The 20,993-nt window shown below is 44.7% G+C and overlaps 1 protein-coding gene across 1 annotated transcript in view; it reads right to left on the bottom strand.

Moving 5' to 3' along the window:
- dock9b (dedicator of cytokinesis 9b) overlaps positions 1 to 20,993 on the bottom strand; it is a 44,425-nt gene that overhangs the window by 892 nt on the left and 22,540 nt on the right. Inside the window, 42 exon segments of the mRNA XM_079185712.1 lie at positions 801 to 939; positions 1,463 to 1,563; positions 1,663 to 1,853; positions 2,228 to 2,438; positions 2,757 to 2,903; positions 4,263 to 4,376; positions 4,619 to 4,741; positions 5,439 to 5,545; positions 7,198 to 7,255; positions 7,386 to 7,601; positions 7,941 to 8,054; positions 8,153 to 8,335; positions 8,420 to 8,557; positions 8,647 to 8,762; positions 8,880 to 9,016; positions 9,435 to 9,482; positions 9,568 to 9,634; positions 9,736 to 9,850; positions 10,735 to 10,865; positions 11,645 to 11,756; positions 11,921 to 12,028; positions 12,164 to 12,342; positions 12,472 to 12,583; positions 12,707 to 12,790; positions 12,918 to 13,064; positions 13,158 to 13,229; positions 14,344 to 14,469; positions 14,581 to 14,650; positions 15,033 to 15,148; positions 15,300 to 15,389; positions 15,463 to 15,549; positions 16,353 to 16,471; positions 16,665 to 16,776; positions 17,061 to 17,153; positions 17,855 to 17,920; positions 18,409 to 18,596; positions 18,700 to 18,779; positions 18,861 to 18,983; positions 19,333 to 19,415; positions 19,502 to 19,843; positions 20,397 to 20,537; positions 20,672 to 20,746. Of these exon segments, the coding sequence (XP_079041838.1) occupies positions 801 to 939; positions 1,463 to 1,563; positions 1,663 to 1,853; positions 2,228 to 2,438; positions 2,757 to 2,903; positions 4,263 to 4,376; positions 4,619 to 4,741; positions 5,439 to 5,545; positions 7,198 to 7,255; positions 7,386 to 7,601; positions 7,941 to 8,054; positions 8,153 to 8,335; positions 8,420 to 8,557; positions 8,647 to 8,762; positions 8,880 to 9,016; positions 9,435 to 9,482; positions 9,568 to 9,634; positions 9,736 to 9,850; positions 10,735 to 10,865; positions 11,645 to 11,756; positions 11,921 to 12,028; positions 12,164 to 12,342; positions 12,472 to 12,583; positions 12,707 to 12,790; positions 12,918 to 13,064; positions 13,158 to 13,229; positions 14,344 to 14,469; positions 14,581 to 14,650; positions 15,033 to 15,148; positions 15,300 to 15,389; positions 15,463 to 15,549; positions 16,353 to 16,471; positions 16,665 to 16,776; positions 17,061 to 17,153; positions 17,855 to 17,920; positions 18,409 to 18,596; positions 18,700 to 18,779; positions 18,861 to 18,983; positions 19,333 to 19,415; positions 19,502 to 19,843; positions 20,397 to 20,537; positions 20,672 to 20,746 (5,181 nt within the window).

Raw genomic sequence — 20,993 nt, 5'->3', positions numbered from 1 at the left:
CTGATTTCATCTTGTTAAAAGCAGAAACACACACATGCATGAAAGTTTAGGGACTGTAGGAAAAGTGTTTTAGGGGGCGGGGCTATGGTTTATTTATTTTTGCTGAATACAGGGTAGTTTAAGTAGTTGGGGGGAGTAGAGGTAGAGGTTCTCATTCTTCCATTTACAAAGATCAAATAGTTACATAAAAAAAGATGGTGTGTGTGTGCACTATGGGTCATAAAAGTGTATTTTAAAAATCCCGTCTCCTTATTTGTGAATTATTAAAATGGTACATTTGCTAATATGAGTCTGTCCTTGGTTTGATTATGATGGACAGTGTGACAGACATCAGAAATGTATATTTCTATTCAAATGTAGAGGGTCTGAATATTCACCAATTTTGTTATGTTTGCCATAAAGATATGACTTTGAGATACCGTTACATTTTTTTATTTTGTTTTCTGAGTCAAAGGAGGAGTCCAAAAATAGTATTAACACGCCGGCATGGGCTATGTTTTTGTATAAAACAAAAAAAATAAGCCCCATTCCCCATCCTAATAATCTTCATACGGTCCCTCACTATCCCATCTAAAGAGTACGACAGTAGCAAACGCAGCATTACCATCCAATCTGCTCAGGCCAGCACAAAGACAGCAGGAGACAGGACACATGGTTAGTTAGAAGAGCAGAAGACTGCAGCAGTGGAACGACATGTATTAATTAAGTGGCACAACATTCAATGTGTGGATGTCTTTATGTTTACATTCCACATTACAATAAAATATGTGTCACAGATCGTGGTCTTTGGGGGTTCCTACCTGTTCGTGCATGATGTTCGACAGCTCCCTGGCCAGGTCCCGGTAGTTGGCCTTCATCTCGTCGTGGTACTCCTGCTGGTCCTCTTTGATCAGCCGCTCGTTCACTCCCAGCGCCTGACCGCAGGCGTCCACAAACTGCCTGAGGAGACAGGCGGCAGCATTTCAGTGGTCAACATCAGATTTGTTTGTAGTGGTGAGGAGACTGTGACCATCCTCAAGTGACTAAATACAACAAACAGAATAGATGTTTCCATCATGTCCTCTTCTTCTACAATGGTTTAATGGCATCCAACTGGAGAATCAGCGCCACCAGCTGTTTACCTTGATGCGCCCATCTCCAAAATATTCACAGAACAGCAGTGGATGGAAATTAAAAAATCATCTTCTTTTGCCGATTTTTGGGAAATTCTGTGAAAATGGATGGAAACTTCATCACTTTGTCCTCTTCCTCTGCATTTAACGACAACTTACCCAACAGCTAGTGATGCAATACAGTTCATACGATGCAACTTACCCAAAGCGCTGTATGTTTTGTTTATAATGGTATTTCTAGATTATTTTTGGTGAATTGAATCAAATGTGCGTTCCACTTGAACTTGAACACAGCAAGGCTCCTCTATAAATATAATATATTCCTCTATAACTCTATCATTGGTAAGTACCTGAACACCTCTTTCAGCTGTTTGACCTTGTTGTCGGGATATTTCTTGGCACTGCTGTCGTCGAGGAAGGCCCTGGCGTAAGCGAGTGGACCGGCATTGACCTGGAAAAAAAACAACCGGGTTCAAAGATCCCAAATGACACAATTCATCAACCCATCGTCAAACCGATTTACAGCAGCACGAGCCGGCGGGTGTCGGACCTGAACACTGATGCTGCCTTGCAGTTTGAGCTGCAGGCGGATCATGTCCACCTCGGAGGCGGAGCACAGCAGGCGCAGCTCGGCCACCTTGACGCTCATCTCGTCTATGGCCACCTCGATGGGGCTCAGGTCGGTCTGGTGCTGGTACATGACTGCTACGCGCTTCTTCACGTAAGGGAAGCAGTGGGTGGCTGGATGGGGAACGGGAAATGGGACGGAGAGGAGACATATTAAATGTCCTGTCCAAAAACAGCAGCAACACACAGGTGACACTTGGGCATGTGAACACCTCACATACTGTTTGCGTGTCCAGTTGTGTCTCCGCGGTAACATTCATAACCGGGATATTAACCACTGACTCACCATCAGGCAGCATGTTTATTAACGAGGCAAGATAACGCCTGAACTTTGGGATTAAGTGGACGCTCCAGTGATATACCTCACCTGGCCCTTTCTGTTTATCTGACACACAGACACACGAGAACAATAACAGATGGCAACCAGGAAGACGTTGTTGCTCATTGCTTCCTGACATTGCTGCGGCGAGAAGGCATTTTTGACCTACTGGTGAGGACGGTCCGCCGCTTGCACTGCTCCTCCACCCCTCCCTGCTTCTTGCCCGACACGGTGAACGGCGTCTCGAACACGAAGCGCCGGATGTTGTGGCTCTTCTCGAAGTCGGTCTTCCTGTCCTCCAGCTCCTTGTCGTCCAGGTGGGGCGTGACGTGGGTCACCTGGATGTAGGCGTACTTGGAGTCCAGGTCCTTCGGGTTCACCTGGAGGTTCACAAAGAGGTTTTTATTTGGACTCAAACAGAGATACATTTTGACAAACGTGCTTTTAAAGAAAGATGCAATGTGATAATTGGTAAGACTTAGAGGTGCTGGAACATATTTTTAAGTTTTGGACAGAGGCAGGCTAGCTGTGAACCTTTGTTTCCAGTCTTTGTGCTAAGCTAAGCTAACATCTCCTGGCACCAGCTTCATATGCAACGTATACAAGAGTGGTGTCAATCCTTGTTACTACAAGGGAACCGTCTCACATTGCACACACAGCCATTTGCTGCACCATCAATGCATCACATGTGATCCCACCTTGCCAGAGTCCTGAATGATCTTCACGTTCTCCTGACCAAACTTGTCGGAGTAGAGCTTCAGGAGCCTCTGGGAAATCTCCGCCAGCGGAGTGAACTTTGGCTCCTTGTAGATGTATTCCTTTCCATCTTCATCCTCAAAGAAGCCCTGAGGAGGAGGAGGAGGAGGAAGTCAAGTGGGTCAAGAATTTTAGGCCACTTCGTCACCTGCAGCTTGGATAAGTGAAACCTTGAAAAAGGCTGTTTAAGAGATGTAGGCAAACCACATTTAAGTGAGATACTACAAAAGCTGCTGAAAGGAGCTTTCATTTTTACTGAAACTCTCGTGATTCATTTTCTAAGTCTAATCTTCATATTTTCTCTCCAGTCTTTATGAGAACAGGTGGAAGAAAGGTTTTGCCTGGATAAACTTTAAGAATTCCTGAAATAAAAAAAAAAATTGTACGCGAAACAGGTGTTTTGCCAGAATAACTTTTCAAAATCCTTTTTTTTTCATCTGTGAAAACAGGTGGCTAAAGACATTGTTGTTATTGTAATACTCATTTCGACCACAAGAGGCTTCAGTGCGCCACTTCCAAATAGGACGGAAGTGTTTCTATTTTCTTCCAGGTGTGTTTTAATGTACATAACTCTATAACACACATTATATGTACAGTGTGTTTAAAGTGCATGAAGAAACATGAATGATTTTAGACCCATTTAGAACATGGGGCAGTGGTAAACTTCAGCCTCATCTGTCCGAAATGTGTTTTACAATAACAAGCACACACAAAAGAATCACCTGTTCATTAGCCATAAACACCGGAGAGAAAGACCTTGAAAACAGACCACCAGAATTATTTTTTTCTTCGGAGTAAAATACAATCAATCAAACAAAAAACAAAAACATTCAATGATTTGGGTGAATAGAAATCCAACACCACATGCTGAATAAATAAAAAGACCCAACAATGAAGCAAAAAGGGAGGAGTATGAAAACAACAGACATGCAAACTTCAGCTGGTCACCTCCCGACATTTTATTCAGTACTCAGTCATGTATCCATGGAAAAGCACTTAACAATACAGCTGGCTTTTGACTATTTTCCCACTTTTGGGAGCCAAGTTATTCTCCGCTGTTGTTCGGCAATCACAACCCACTACCGAGCTAAATGTAGGCTACATTTTTGCCACTGATTTAACAAAAAAATGATCAGCCCTCAAACAACATACTGATGCAAGGACATGGAAGAGCACACCAGGCCAACACACACAGCTGAACCCTTTTACACACTTACCGCAGCCTTGGAGGGGGGAGGAGAGAAGAAGAGAAATCTCTATTAAAAGGATAACATTCAAAGTGTGTGTGTGGTGTGTGTGTCAGTGTGTGTGTGTGTGTGTAAGGAAGCGTTCCCGCACCGAATGTGCATAAATGCAAATGGCAAGAGATAATATAACCATCACGCTGATATTAAAGAGTTTGGATTGCGTTCGCATTTTTTTTGTCTTTTGGAAACTCCGCCCCTTACCTGTCCAAAGAAGGCCACTCTGAAGTATGTGCCCAGCAGTCTTTTGCCAGTGTGCATCACCTCCATCACTTTAGTGTAGGCACGGTGGAGGGTATCATACAGGTGAGTCAGTTTCTGTTAAAAAGAAACCAACCGAGAAAGTTTGATTCACTTTTCAATCATTTGTATAGGTCAGTCATAGATTATTCATTAGGAGTCGTGTTTGTGTCCACCTGGTGAATGGAAGTGCTGGGCCGGACAGCTAAACAATAAGCTGAAACTATTTTTTTTCTACCTACTATTTTAATATAGATGCACAGCATGTTTCCTGGCAGGTATATGTAATGAAAGCACTACTGTTCTTTCTTTTCTATTACCTCAAAGTCCCTGCGCTGCTCGTAGATGGGGATGATGAGCCTGTAGACGTCAGCGATGAGCTCATAACGCTCCGCCTTCCAGAGGCCATCAGCACACTCCTCCAACAGCTCCATCAGCACCTCCTGGTACACAGATAAATACACGTAAACTTCATTAAACTCCCTCAGAATATGTAATTGCTGCAAAGAGGGACATTTCGGTTAGTTTATATTTGTCTAGAAGCCTCCGAACCGAGCATAGTGTTCCTGTAAAGACGGCAGACGTGGGTGGAAATGGATCCATCATCTCCTTCCTTTTTATTGGTGAGTCCAGCTCGTAAAGAGGGAAAGGTTTTCAGAGCAGGTGGAGAGCAAAAAGGCTTCTTTCATTGCCTACAGATCTGTTGACCGACTCGTAAAAGCCCACACATTCTACAGGCCATAACTTTCAATTTCACCGGGTTCATCAGTTCCACTGTGTCAACAAGCCACTGCCACTGCCGGAGTGCCCTTGAGCAAGGAATCCCTGAACACCTCTAGGAGTGCTGACCCTGAAGCCCTCGTCGAAATTCCGTCTGCCAGCTCAGTGGTTTTCTAAACGTGACTAACAACATGTACCAAGCCCGGGCTCAAAGTCTACACTGTCACTTAGTCTGCCGACTAAACAGAGCAATAGATACTCTTAACAGAGATAAGAGCTCTTCTAGACATTAGTCATTACGTGACAACAATGAGCAACTTTAAAATAAAACATTGTACGCGCTCAGTTAACACGGTGGGCCTTGCAGATATCCCGCGCACGGTGTACACAGCGTGTGGCATATAGAAGATTTCACAGTACCTCGTTGAAGTGGACATCCTGCATCCCGACGTCCTCCATCATGGCTGCCTCCTCGTCGATGTTCGGGGTGGTGACGCGGAAAGACGAGCAGCCCTGCCTGAACATACCTAGCAGGCAGACACAGAACCGACAGGAGGGAACGCTTTTATTTTGAAATTAACAAAGAAACATATAAAAAGTGACTTTTTTTCATTTCACGGAAATATGGTACGTCACGGAAACTTGTACCTGGGGGGGGAAAGTGGCACCTGTCAGTGAAACAGCAATGACATAAGGATGTCATGTGCCATGTGTTTAAAAAATATATATATATATTGTCTCTATTGTTATACATTTATAGATATATTTTATTTGCCCTATTTGCTACCTGCTGCACAACAAATGTCCCTCTGGATAAATAAAGTTCTCGCTCATCTTATCTTATCTTAGTCAAAGTAAGAACACGCATATGATCCCATCTGGATATGCCTACCGTAGCAGTGACATATGTCCATAAATATTCCGGTGATAAGCGGTGTACGGCAATGAAACATAAGTGGCCAACTGTTTATGAGTGCCATAAGCGTGAAGAATCAGCATATTTCACGAGAAACGTACTATCTGACACTTTTCAGTTTCAACATCACTCTAATTGTCTTGCTTAACGGGATAGTTTGGATGTTTTGAAGTGAGGTTGTACGAGGTACTAATCCATAGTCAGTGTACGTCCTACAGTAGATGGTGGTGGATCAACATCAGTGTAAATGTACACTATCTTTGGAATATTGTTACCGCTTTAACTTCCTGTCAGACAGCCCTATAAAACAGATAAAGGCAGAGATAGACCAGCTCCTCCCATGTTCTATGAGGTAGAATTACTGTTTTGTCAAAGGAGTCTGGTGGCTTTGAAGAATTCATTTTTTTAAGCGGCTAACGTACTGCTGCCCACACCCACAGCAGTACTCCTAAACATGAAGGAGGGAACCTCTGTGGGCCAAAAAGAGACGATGTTTGAAATGTCTCTGCTCTTAGAAATTAAACTACCACTTCTGGCAAACAGATTCCCACCAAGGGCAGGTATGACGCCTCGTGCGCAGAGTTCTATAAAAGGAAAGGAGGTCTGAAGGGAGCTCAGCCCACTCTGAAAACACTCTGATCTGACTGTTGACTTTCATAGCATCCTGTCACATTATACGACAGAGCCCCCTCCAAAGGGGTTTGATATGTGAACAATCATGAGAGGGGATCTTATTTCGGCACTGTTGGGAATGAACAGATGACCCTTGGACCAGCTCTCAGGTGGAGGGTGTATGTTCCTGTGTTTAAATATGTGCGTGGAACACGCCTACGCATAGTTAAAGAATCAAGAAGTGTGAAAAGTTCATTAATGAGCCAGCAAGTCTTCACCTGCAAATAAAACATTTGTATTTATTGTTTTAAAGGTGGTGGCGTACTGATTTACAGCAGCGTAGTCCCATTCAAAACGAGAGGGAATCTGCATTAATTAGTGAGGACATTCCTTAGGATTGATATGTGTCAGATTGAAAGCATTTTTATTACCTCGGCACACAGCAAGTGAATCCAATCAATTTTATTGAGTTTGTTTAAACAATTGTTTTCCGAGATAATCTTCTTTCTATTGCGTTAACCTTTACCAGTGACTCATTATAGGGCCTCTGTCAATTGGGATTGTAAAAGTGTTGGAGTTGAAATGGTCAGCGGTTATTTACTGTAAAAGGAAGCCCGCCGCTACCGGGAGACACCTATATCCTCAACTCACCTTTCCTCCACAGGTACTCAGCTACCAGGGCAGCAACGTGCACGTAACACATGGCTGCCTGCAGGTGAAGTAGACAAACACAACCACAGCTTAGCACAAAAATGCCCTACTAAATGTAAAAAGCAGTCCGTTTTTGCCAATTAACTGAAATTCAAAATATAATTAAAAGAAAAGATTTTAAAAAAAACCTCAGAGAGATCTCCGTTCTTGTTGTGGATGCGGGCCATGCTGTCCAGCCAGGTCTTGCGGAGCTCGGGCGTGCTGGTGTAGGACTTGGCCAAGCTGTACTGGAGGTCCACCAGCATCTCCGGGTCGTTCTCGTGCTCCTTCATCTGCTCCGTGGCCATCAGCACCGTCCTGATGCGCTTCGTCAGGTCCTTCACATCTGACGGAAATGCTGTGTGCTACAACAGTACAATGACATTAGTTCTATTCTAATAGCTTAAAGATGATAATATTCATCGTCCTGTGGTTGAAGGAGCAACCTTTGTTTTTCTGTGTATGAAGTCTGAATAAATAATTCTGGTGATCCACTTTCTCAAAAAAAAAGCGTTTGCCTTTCGAAGTTCCTCATTTGTGTTTGTTGTTGTAATACTCTTTTTGGCCACAAGAGGCCATAGTGTACCACTACCATATGTTCTAAATAGGACTAAAAGGACTAAAATTCATGTTTTCTTCCAGGTGAGTTTTAATATCTCCATCACAAGGTACGTCCATGGTTTCAAGTTTGCCCCCCGCCTCACCTTGATGCTCTTGTCACTGTTGGCACAGTTGTTAATGATGGAGAGCGACTGCTGGAAACGGGTACCCCCGATGCCGATGACATCGGCAATCAGCTGACTGACAGCAATGACCACCTGGGCGAAACAGAGAGGAGAGGAGCGAACGAAAGATCAAACTGACTGCATGACCTGCCAGGACACGGTTTTTTTCCTCCATACCCGGACACACGTACCTGCAGGTGTGTCCGGACAAAAGACTTGCGTCCGGTGTAGTCGAAGTTGCTTTTCATGAGGAAGTAGAGGAGATGGGCGGCGTCGCTGCGGATGGAGCTCAGCTTGGAGTTGCAGCACTTGAGGATTTCATAGCACAGAGAGGCACACATGTCGGCACGTCCGTCAAAGAAGGTGCAGGGGAACTGGAGGACAGGAAGTAAAGCAGCTTTTAGGAAAGAGGATATTGAAGACAAAATGTTCTTATTTCCGCCATGAATTTAAATCACCTTGTAGATGAAGGTCCTCAGTGAGGTGAAGACCTGTTTGAGGGCGGCCTCGGACTGAGGGATCTGCAGGAAGCACAGATGCACCTGGAACACTTTCTTCATCAGGGGGTTGTGACCCAGATCCGAATTCAGCTGCGTCTGAGGACACGGCAGAGGAGGCGTGAGGACACCAACCAGAACCAGAGTGTCACGTATTGTGGCGGTTTGTATCGGAACAGTGTATATACCTTGAATCCCATGATGAAGATGCCGAGTGTGTCCAGCACAGTCAGACAGACCTCTGTGGACACATTGGCCTCCAGCAGGCACTGGCTGCTCACGTCTGCGTCCGTGTGAGAGTACACTGCACGAGAAAGCGCCCAAAATCAGGTTATTAATTGGTGTTTTAAAGCGCCTTTAGTTCGCACGTCTGGAGCTGAGATCATTCCACTAAAAATCAGCAGAGGACAGGGAGGCTTACTGTTGTTGAAGGTGTGAGCGTTCTCCAGAGTTCCCAGCTGCTGAAGGCGGGCATGCAAGATCCCCGCCCTGTTACGAGACACAGGCAGAGTCAGAGACTTCCTGTCCGGAGCTACAGGCCCCGCCCCCTCCTGGCTCCTGTTGGCAGGAGAGAAATGCCAGTTATGCTCACGGGACAGCAAAGTTACACAGGCACAAAGGGATCGGATGAGCGCAAATCAAATGAGGGAATATCTCAGCATTGAACACAGATAGAAAGAAACACGGCCGATAAAAGAGCATCATGCATTTAATGAGGCAAAATGAGACAAAAAGACAGCAATGTCTTACCCATGCAGGAGGGGCCCGGGGCCGCGACATTAACCACAAAACAACTGGCCAGCAATGTTACAGAAGAGGGAACAAACCAAAGGCAAACAGGGTTAAAAGGTTCAGTAGGGGCCGGCGCTTTGTAAGTATGTGCATGAGCGTGAGTCATATTGTGAACAAAATTAGTTTAAGTTCAAGAATCAATTAATAAATTCAGTTTAAAATGAGATATGGGACATTTCTTTACCTGACGATGAATCTCTTCCCCATGTATCTAAACTGATGGAGGCAGACTCTGCAGAGCAAACGCAGAAAGGGAATTCAGGACGTCGCGTTCACATCGAACCATCTGATCCGCATTATCACAAAGAGGTACTCACTCTATCAATGTGAAGAAGTCCGTCAGTTCTGAGGGAGCTGCTTTGTTCCAGTACGCAAAAAGGGCCTCTGAGGTGACGAGACGGGGAGAAAAGATGACAATGAAACAGGTTGTTCACGTGAACTTGCGCGTCAGAACCCAGCACAATGACTCAGACGGGCTGCCCTACCCTCTGACATGCTCTTGAGGATGTGCAGGAAGCACATGAGCACGTTTTTGATCTCGTCCCGGTCCAGTTTGTCGCAGCGCAGCACGGCGCTGCCCAGAGCCGACGCACACTGGTACTGATGCGGAGGAGAGAAAGTGGGTGGGGGGGGGGGGGGGGGGGGGCGTTTTAGTTATTGGGCGCAGAGTTGCAGAAAAACTCACAAGAGATAAAGATCACTCAAGCAACCCAAACTTCAGAGATGAGAAATGTCAAGCGTTTTCCTCGGAAGGGAGGCGACATTTGCTGCAGCAGCTCTGTGCTTTCAGATAACAACATCAAATGCAGGTTTTGAGGAAAACACATTGACAGCTACATTACAGCATGTGAGGAAATAATTGAAAAACGGCTGCGAGACAGCGGTCAGCTCAGCATCCGCACTGCTAAAAGCACACTCACTCCCTGATGTGGGACACTCAGAAGAGAAGAAGGATTTTGGACGTATTGTACAGATATCTGCATGTTTTTGGTCTTCAGAAAATCTGCTGTACAATTGTAACCAAAAGTCTCCGGTGGAGAGGTCACAGAGGTCAAACAGAATACTTGTATCGGTATGTTTTCCTCGTGACCGTGATGTTTTCCTGGCAGGCCAGGCAGGGGCACAGAGAGGAGGGAGAAGTCCATGGTGACCCGCTTGGCCGCGCGGTTCAGAGGTGGGACCCGGTCCCCGGGGTCCACGGGGAGAGGGGGCACGTTGACCGAGTGCCTCCTGGGAAACCTCTCCCTTTGGTGGGGTTGGGAGGTTACAGAGCAAAGGGAAGGGGGGTGGGAGCTCTGGAGGGAGGAGAGCGTGGACGTCCAAGAGGGAAGATTGATCAAATTCATGGGAGAGCTTTGCAAACTATTGACCTTGTGTTTTGCTGGCATCGGCTTTCATTATATTGGGTCTCACAGACCAGCGGCTTTTACCACAAAGCAAATATTGCAAATGAAGTGGTCATCCAGCCTCATTCAGGCACCTACCTTCTCCAGTGAGTTGGTCTTGTCACTGCTCTTGTCCAGCAGGCTGTTTCCAGAGTCGGTGGAGATCAGAGAGCCTCTGGAGTCTGCGTGTTGCACTGAGCTGATATTGGGAGTGGAGCTGTGAGGGGAGGCTGCAGGGACAGAGTACAAAAAATACATTTTTGACGTGTCAGACGATGGGATTAAATCTACAGTGTACAACTGGTTATACAGAGGAGTGCATACATTTGCTGCATAACCCATGTCACGAGACATGGGTTATAACCTCTGCTACATAAGAACAAGAGCCACAGACTCAAAGTCACATACCGTTAGTCGTTTTTGTCTCTTTTTGGTCATTTTTCATGACTTTAGAGTCATTTACACCTCTTTTTGGTCACATTGTATCTCTTTGTAGTCGTTTTGCAGCTCTTTTTTATCATTATGCATCTCTTTGCAGTCATTTTGCATCCCTTTTTGATTGTTTTGTATCTCTTTGTAGTCATTTTGCATCCCTTTTTGATAATTTTGCATCTATTTACAGTCGTTTTGTATATCTTTGCACTCGTTTTTCTGTCTCTTTTTGATCAATTTGCATCCCCCTGAAGTTGTTTTGCATCTTTTTTTATTGTTTTGTATCTCTTTGTAGTCATTTTGCATCCCTTTTTGATAATTTTGCATTTATTTACGGTCGTTTTGTATATCTTTGCACTCGTTTTTCTGTCTCTTTTTGATCAATTTGTATCCCCTTGAAGTTGTTTTGCATCTCTTTTTATCATTATGCATCTCTTTGCAGTCATTTTGCGTCCCTTTTTGATCATTTTGCATCTATTTACAGTTGTTTTGTATATCTTTTCACTCGTTTTTGTGTCTCTTTTTGGTCAATTTGCATCCCCTCGTAGTTGTTTTGCGTCTCTTTTTGATCATTTACCTGTTCCAGAGATGACTCCAAACACATCTTTGTGGAGAGCATTTTCTATGCAGCTCCCGGGTTTCTGAGGGGTCACCATGGAATTAGGTACCAGAGAGTCCTCCCTGGCATTCTGGGACAGAAAGTGACAAAGTTAGCAAATGGAATCACAGTAAAAGCATATTTTCAGCTGAACCGACATTAACCCAGTAATACATATTTTGAAGAAACAGCAGGTCTTGCTGGAAACAGATACAAGCTGCTGTTCACTTTCCCGCCACTAGGTGTCAGGCTTACATTGTGGTTGCTGAGGGGGGCAGACTCCTTCATGTCAAGTCTGTAAACGTTCTCCTGGAGCAGACCAAACAGAGGGAGGTAGAGGGTGGCGAGTCTGGCTTGCTGGCTCTGGAATGACACAGTAGGTGCTCATGAGTCATATATTCAAAGAAGTGTGACCCAAAACCTCAAACATTGTCCAAATTTAAATAACCTCTGGGTGTTCAGAGTACAGTAAATGTGTCCGAGAGCCGTAGAACTTACTTTCGCAGCATAGCGGTCGTCAAACGTGTGTTTGATCATCAGCCCCTTGAGCACCTGGATGGCGATCTGACGGATCTCTCGAAACTCCTGAAGGGCACCGCCCACCTCCCTCAGCAGCAGCCCCACCAGGAAGTGGTTTCGACAGAAGTCGTCAGTCAGGGAATAGTCCAGCTGCAGATCTGAGGCAGGCATCAGTCAGCAGAAATAACATTCACATGAAAAGATTAAAAGATACGGAGAGAACAGGATGCAGAGAACAAGCAGATTATAAATTGCACTCCACTTAGATACAAGTGTGTGTCATTTACCTTGGAACCGTTGAATTCTGCCTTTTCCAAAGGGCATGGGTAGATTAAGAGGGACATAGTGCTCATGGTTGCAAACAACCCGCAGGAACTCAAACTTGAATTCATACAAAGTCTGGAAATAATGCAAGAGAAAACACATTTTAAGGAAGCTTGTGTGGCTTGAAGTTAGCTTTTAACTTCATGTTTAGCGACTGGAATAAGAAGATTATGGATGATAGCAGGAGAGCGTTTTAACCTTGGGGTCCCCGGGCATAAAGCAGTTCATGTAGTTATTGATCTGCTTGAACACGAAGCCTCTGTCCATGAAGGTGAGGCAGCGCTGAGTGAAAAGGTGAGTGAAACATTATAAATCAGATTTCTATACATATCTCTACCGGCCCTAAACCAAAGGGAATGTTTTTTAAATATCTATGTATCAAAAGGCAAGCACTGGGAGGAGTGCCAACCTTGATGAAAACTGCCAGGCTGTGATTGGCATTGCGAGCCGCATCCAGGTTGTCCTTGTACTTCTGGGTGATGTGTGGCATCAGCATATTCACCAGAGTCTCCGCTGCGTGGTAGAAGGATGCCGAGAAACGCTGGTTCCTGGAGAGCTGGACGAGGGAGGCATAAAGAAAAGAGGGGGAGGATTGAGACTCCGAGGAAAGAAGTTAAAGAAAGGACGAGAAGACAAAAAGAAGGCCTACCTTGACCTTCCCGCTCTCCATGAGATAATGAGCCATTGATTTCACCAGAGCTTCAAAGAAGTACCATGAATACTGCAACACAAACACAGAGTCACTGCAAGGAAAAACCTTCAAACCTAACTGTAATTTACATCAGACATTTCAGTCACCCGCTTAGGATGAATGGCCGTTATCAGCGGTTATCAGCCTCATATGTGCGGATTAATAGGGGCCCGCTACACCTACCAGTAAGTTCAGGAGGCCATTATCATCTATTCACATGGTTGATCGCTGGTACAAATACAAGAAGACGACGCTGACCTCAAGTGCCCGTAGTAATTATGAAGGGAGCAAAGGAGGAAGTCAGGTGACGTAGAATAAAGTGCGCCAAAGTCCGTAACGTAACGTATCGAGTTGGTGGGTCAAACAAACGCAGGACTTCCACCCAGGAGACCTGCGTTTGTGTCCCGTGTGAAAGTTAACTTATCTAACTTAACTGAACTTAAAGGTAGCGTAGCGTAACGTAGCGTAGCGTAACGTAGCGTAGCGTAACGTAGCGTAGCGTAGCGGAATGTAGCATAACGTAGTGTAGCGTAACTCAACGTACGAGTAGCATGATATATAGTATATGTATAAATAGCATAAAAACAGTATACACAATTTGAAGTAACTACAAAACTAGACAGCTAAAGCTAGAATGCTAAACTAGGTACTACCTAATTAGGAAAGGGAGCGTATCTGTTTCCATGCTGCTTTGTTCCCCAGCTTCATTTCCTCTTGCTATGACACATGAACAACACCTTTCAATGGGTTTTATGTTCTCAGCAATGTATGTTTATCACCCACCTACAGCTCATAGCCTACTGATGTTATACTCGTTGAAACCCACGCTCTCAAATTTGCAGGCAAGACAGTTCTCTTTCTATTTTTCTTCAGACATTGTTATCTCCACACTGGTTGAAAGATTTTTTACCATTCCAACGGGATGTGAAGCATTCATCTTCCTCACTTCCTTTGCAATTTGAGCTGCGAAGACAGATCTTACAGATCTCTTACAATGTCAAGAGCATACGACCCCGAGAAAATACAGATGACCCCCCCGAGAGGACGGCTAGCCTTTTGCAGAAGCTAAACTAAATTAGCTTGACTAGTCATGCTAGTATCATGTATAGTCTATGGTTTTCTTAGTTAGGTAAAAAATGATTACCTTTAGCAGCTTGTTGCTAGTTAGGAAGTCTGTGGACGGCTTGAGAATGGCTGTCATGGCTTTAGCCAGCTCCTCGTGAACAGTTTTTACATCGGTAGAGGAATAAGGCTCCGGCTTAAACACAAACTGAGAGAAAAGAAATCAGATTGTATCAATTTTCTTTCTGCAGAAATACAGGAACATACAAAAATATATCGTCTGCGTAATCTGCGTAATATAGTGAGTAAAAGACTGCACCTTGATATAAGATCTCAAGTAATGTTCAAGCCCCTCTTCATGGCACTGTGCTACGACATGAACCATCACCCTAAAGAGAAACGGATAATGAGATAGAAATGGAAAAGAATATACAGGAGGAAGTGAGGCTCGCTGGAAGGAACAAGCCAAAGATAGACATAACATTTATGAATTCTGAGGCACTAACACCTCATTCACACACTGCCTACCGAGCTTCAAAGACTAGTCACACACGCAACTGAGATATAAGACACATGCATCGACTGTGCACGCCATAGGTGAGCGTCTAATGAGAAAAAGGACTCAGGCTATTACAGAGAATCAGGGGAATCCGCTTTGGAAAGATGAAAGTGCTGTTATTATTTCATGAAGTTTGTTAAAAGTATATATTTCTGCTGCTGGAAACCTGCATTTCACACATGGGTGTGTAACTGTGTGTGTGTGTGGCTTGCCTGGTCACGTTGACAGCCACATCCTCGTGCGTGGCTCTGGTTAGGACGCAGAACAGCTGGTTGAGGATGGTGGGCAAAAAGTTGACCATCACATGACCCTCCATTGCATGGAGACTCTAAGAGGATTAAGAAAATAAATATGTATATATAAATTGAATGACTCTGGCTTGTCCTATTCCCTTAAATGCTAGATTACAAGATTGTGTTTGATGAGGCATGTACAGAAGGGTGTGTTCCAGGTGTTTTCTTTGGCGCATTCAAAAGTACCTTCAGGTATTTTACCAGCTCCCCCTCTGAGGCTTGTTCTGACATCTCCATGATTTGACAGTGGTGGAAGAAGTTGTGCAAGTGCTGATCCTAAAGGAAACACATTATTTGAATACATATTTGCGTTTACAATGATAGTAATGGACATAATGTGGATATATACCTGAGGGTAAACGGTGGAGACGAGATGAGTTGAGACTTTGAACAGCGGTTTTCCTCCGTCGACCCATTTGATCTCCGGGCCAGAGTGCTGCAATGACAAGTAGGCAATTACTACACTGCATACTGAATAAAAACTGCACTGTGTTGATGTATGCCCAAGCATAGACAACATGATACAACTGACAAATCAGGGACAGGTTTTTTTTGTAAAGTAAGAAGACAAGCTGTATTGCCATATGGCTGCAGCAGACTATAAGACACACAGAATAAGCCTTTTATAAAACAACAAGAGGAAAAACTACCAAAGTACTGAGTTCTGTACTTTTGTTCTCAAAGCTCATTTTGAGAAAAGTGCTTCTTACACAGCCCGTTCAATTTGAAGTCTGCACTAAGCATGACGCACAATGAGCCACTTATGTGTACACATTAATTAAATGTACACTAAACCCGTTAGCCATGCATCTAAGAAACGAAATGTTGGTTTCCCAATGGTGAGATGACATTGATGGTTAGTTTTGATGGATTACATTTGAATGCTGATCAGATTTCACAGGCATTTCATGTGAAAGCCTGTCGGACCCCTGAGAGGTCCCAATCCAATCACAGCTAATACGATCTTTATCCATTAACCACAAGCTGCATCGGAGCTTATATGGTAACGTGAGAAATTCCATCTTTAAAGCCAATTTGGAAAATTGTTTGAAGGCAATACAGTTAAATACTTGACCTATAAAGTGCCTTAAACCTGCATTCTTTCTAATGTCCAGCAGGGGGCGACTCCTCTGTTTGCAAAAAGAGGTTTATTGAGTTATCATGACCTTAAGTGCATACCACCTCCACACATAACTCTTTAACAAATAATCAGATGTATATAACGACTATTATTTTTACCTTGTTGATTCCATCCTGGGAGCTAAGGTACCCGGCGGGCAGATTGGCGGCCACTGGCAGCATCTGTTCATTCACGATGACTCTGCCATCCCTTAGCAGAGGCAGCCATGCTGAACCCACTGTGTATAAAGCAGGCACAGCCACATGTTTTTAAAGCAGTGGTAATACTGGGGTGGCTAGAGCATGAAGATCAAAATTTCAAATATCTCCAGGAGACTCATAAAAGTGGCCATCACACTGTGTAAAGTATGCCAGTGTCAGACTGTTTCTTTCCGAATCACGAGGTAGAAGTGACTGAAAGCTGCAGCCTACCTGGAGACTCCATCAGGTCTTTCTTCTTGCTGTTGCTGTCACAGCTAACATGATAGAAGGTGAAGAGAAGGTGATGCTTCTCATGCAGCTGAGTAGGCAGCTCTATCTTTATCTGAAGGTGAGAAAAACACAGATTCCTGAGGGTTGATTTCCTATTACAAAGGGAGCTTTGTTCAGGAAAACACCTGCAGAGCATTTCCAGTGAGGATTCAATGTTGAATTGAAATGTGCTCAAACAATGTACTTCAAAACACGGCGCTTTCAAAAGATATATCCCGTTTTGACTTTGAGCATATGCCATAAAGCATATTTGACTTTCTCCATTGATGGTTGTAGCCATTGATAAACATATTACAGATTATATTACTCAAACTGATTATAAGAGCACAGACTTACCTCATCATAGAACTCAGGGTTCTGCTGATGGTGCAGGACGGTTGCATATGCCTGCTTAGTGAATAGAGGAGCTCTTGGATGACCGTAGATGCACTGCAGTAGGTTCAGAAAGTAGGAGATAACCAAACATGACAGAGAGAGAAAATAGCTAGTCAAGTCCAAAGCCAAGACTAACAAGTCCAAAGTCAAGACTAACAAGTCCAAAGTCAAGACTAACAAGTCCAAAGTCAAGACTAACAAGTCCAAAGCCAAGACTAACAAGTCCAAAGCCAAGACTCACAAGTCCAAAGTCAAGACTAACAAGTCCAAAGTCAAGACTAACAAGTCCAAAGCCAAGACTAACAAGTCCAAAGTCAAGACTAACAAGTCCAAAGTCAAGACTAACTGGTCCAAAGTCAAGACTTTCAGGTCTAAAGTCAAAACCAACCCGTCCAAAGTCAAGACAGAGTCAAGACCAGGATCAAGTCCCAAGTCAAGTGTAACAAGTCTAAAATCAAGTCCCAAGTCAAGACCAACGAGTCCAAGTTCAAGTCCCAAGACAAGACTGAGTCTTAAGTCAAGACGAAAGCTTAGACCAACAAGTCCAACGTCAAATCCCTAAACCAAGACCAAAGAGTCCAAAGTTGAGTCCCAAGTCAATACCAACAAGTCTGTTGCAAATCTATTTTGTGAAGTCAAAAGTCATCAGCCTTTCAGTCCACACATGAATTTTACCATGTTCAATTCTGCGTAGGGCATTTTGCAAAGAGCTGAAATAATAACTGCGTTCAGCATTTCCTAAAATGTAAACGCACCTTCACCGGCTGGGCCTCATCCTCATCAGAATCCTTGAATTCAATGCAAACTGCAATATTCCTCGCCTAGAGAGGGGAGACAAATAAAAAACAGACTATAAAAGCAGGAACCAGTTCCAAGACATCCCTGTTGGCCTGGAACCAATTTCGCCAGACACTTTCTCTCCTGTGCCTCTCTGTGTCCATTTCAGATGTCCATTAGTGTCTACAAAGAGGGGGAAAATATTTCAGGCAAAGGATTGCCAGCAGTCGTTTAAAATAAAAGAGGGCAGAGAGACAGATGGAGGAGAGGAGGCAGGTTGGTTTCCTACGGTGAAAATAGCAACCCTGCATTAATGTATTAATCAGAAGCTGCTGCTCTGCGTAAGGATAATTCCATCCAGCTCTGCTGTTTGGCTGGACGAGCCTGAGGCGGTTGCCAGTTGCCTCGTAAGCTAAACAGGAACACAATACGATGATAAGAGAAAGCTGGCCATGCAAAAGCATCTCTTTCCATAACAGATAAGTCATATGTTTGTTCCATGGGTTTGTTACATTAATACTATTGCTCTTACCTTAGTGAAGGATTTCTGTCCGTCATATTTGAGGTGTTTTGGGTACACGTAGAGGTGGTTCCTATAGATGGTGAATGGCTGGGAGCACTTGGCGATGCAGGGTACAAACTCCTCCACCTCCAGAAGAGCGCTGCCGGGCCCGTTGCCTTCAAACGTCCTCACGGGGATGTAGGAGGAAGTGACACAGTCTGCAGGCAGGAAACGAGAGGAGTCACCGGGTTCGAGGTCAAAGTCGGATGATTATAAAATAGACAATGAAATGGGACTTTGTAAATATTTGGAGGGGTTTACTGGTTACATCCGGTGCCACGCTGTCAATGGTTACATCCAAGTTCCCTAAGAGCACAGGGAGTTTGGCCATTTTCTCTGGTCTGTTGGGAAAACAGAAACGGCGATGACGAAAACGTCTCGATATTAGGTTATATCTTTAAGAGGGGGGGGGGGAAGCATACTTTCTGAAGTCAGTCAGCAGTTTGAACATGTCCTCGTCTGACAGCTTGCTGCTGTCCTGTCTGTAAAGAGCTGAGAAGCGAGAGCTTTTGTCCAAAGTTCCCGAAGCGTCTTTGAACACAGGCCTGCAGAGACAGAAATAAAACGAAGTCAGAGGATCCATTGAAGAGAGAGCGCATTTCAGTTCTACACCAGCGATTTCAAGATATGTGTCTCCCAGTGGGCTGACTGTCGTTTGACAGTTTCCGCAGCATCCTACATCTGAATCACAATATGTGGCTTTATGGCACGAGAGAATAAGTCCCCTTGATTTTTGGAAGCAAGAAGTCATGCATAGGAGTCTATTTGGGTAAAACACACGCCTCGAGAAGGACCGCATGCTGGTGGAAGTCCCTTCAATCTCGTTGGCTCTCTGTCATGCTGCAGCAAAGTTTCTTTTGTTGATTTTCTTTTGGGAGGGGGGGGGGTTCATACCTAGCAGCCCAGGCGAATGGCATCCTGTACTGTCCCAGTCTGCTGCAGGCCGTCTTGGCATTCTTCAGCACCTTTTGAGCCATCTACAGGCAGGCAAGAAAACAGAGTATTCATTTTCCGAGCACACGGTAATTCACGGCCACTTCCTTGTCCATCTTAATCTCTGTACCTTGGCGGAGTCTGAGCTCTTCATGTAGGGTTCGGTGCAGTGGGTGATCCCCCCCTGCAGGACTTTCTCGATCCTGGCCACCAGGAAGATCTCTGGATGCGGGCACGTGACTGAGAACACCCCCTGTCTGGGGTACTGGAGGGCCCCGTCCGGGAGCCCACTGGCCTGCCTTCGTCCAGCCAGGGGACCGTCGTCGCCGTTGATGTGCAACTCCGGCCTGCTGCCGGAGCCGGATGTCATTTGTCGCACCAAAGGGTGGTTGAGATCCACGTGGAAGTCGGCCGAGATCTTTCTACTGTTCTGGACGTCGAAGAGGGACAGGACCACATAGAAAGGCTCCACCTGAGATGAAAGTTACAAAAGGAAAAATATTTTTTTTAATGGAAGTTGGAAGACGAGAGACAAACGGAAAGAGTCGAGGAAAGAACACCCTTCCTTCCTAATGCACTTCTCATTTTCCATCAAGTCCAAATGGACCATTGATGTAATTCATCTGCTCATTCACTCTTTCCATCGCGCATTTCCATCACACAAACCCATTTGTGTGTGTGTGAGGAGCAGAGCTAATAGCTGTGGTTTCCCAGCTGAGTGCTGAGTGTAGAACGAGTCCTCCTCCTACAGAGACAGAGACCTTGGAGAGTGACGGCAGGAAACCAGCCTCAGACTGGTGCTAATGGCTGGTGGGAGGCCCGGGCCGGTTGCCATGGCGGCCGTTCCTCGTGCCAACAGCACCAGTTTTGACTGGGGGGGAGTGGGCCATCTGAACCGTCTGTGATCTTCTTAACCGATTTAGACCTCGCCCTCGTTCGCTAAAGGACATTTCCATCGTGCTGCAAACGTTCAAAGTGAGGCACAAGTGGTGACATCTTTTTTTGTTTTTTTAATTGGAACATACGTTAGTGGTCGGCCCCTCTTCATTGTCTGCGACGCAGCCCTGCAGGTTGAAAGACAGGTCATGACAGCTGACCAGGACTCTCTTCCCGAACTTCTCTTCGAACTGACGCACGTCTGGCTCAATGCCAGAGAAGTCCAGTTTCTGTGGAAACAGGAGATGATGTCAAAAATGGAATTAAAATACCACAGACTTTTGGTCGATAAATAACAGGAGCAAAAGCTGACTGGGGTGCTCGTGTATTTGTAGTGTATGTAGTCGGGTATTATCTTCGTCACCTGTGTGTCAGGGTCCAAGGTGAAGAGTTTCAGGCGAGCTTCACTCCTCATCTTGGACTCAATATCTCTGGCAGTCTGTTATACAAAGCAAAAATAAAAGAAATTCAACATCACGACATGCAACATTGTACTCAAGATATCCAAGGACAGTGTATGTATTCAGTGGAATAAATTCACATCCACATTTTCTTCATCGGCCCCCTTTTTTATCCTCCACATTTTCTCTTTTGTTTGATTTTGTTTATTTTAAACGGTCATTTAGATGAACCTCATCTAGACAAAGAAAAGTCTCATTCGCAAGAATTTGTAAAAGATGATTTCA

The sequence above is a fragment of the Pholis gunnellus genome (genome assembly GCF_910591455.1).
Source record: "Pholis gunnellus genome assembly, chromosome: 24".
Lineage (NCBI taxonomy): Eukaryota > Metazoa > Chordata > Actinopteri > Perciformes > Pholidae > Pholis > Pholis gunnellus.
This window is presented reverse-complemented; position numbering and strand designations above follow the sequence as displayed.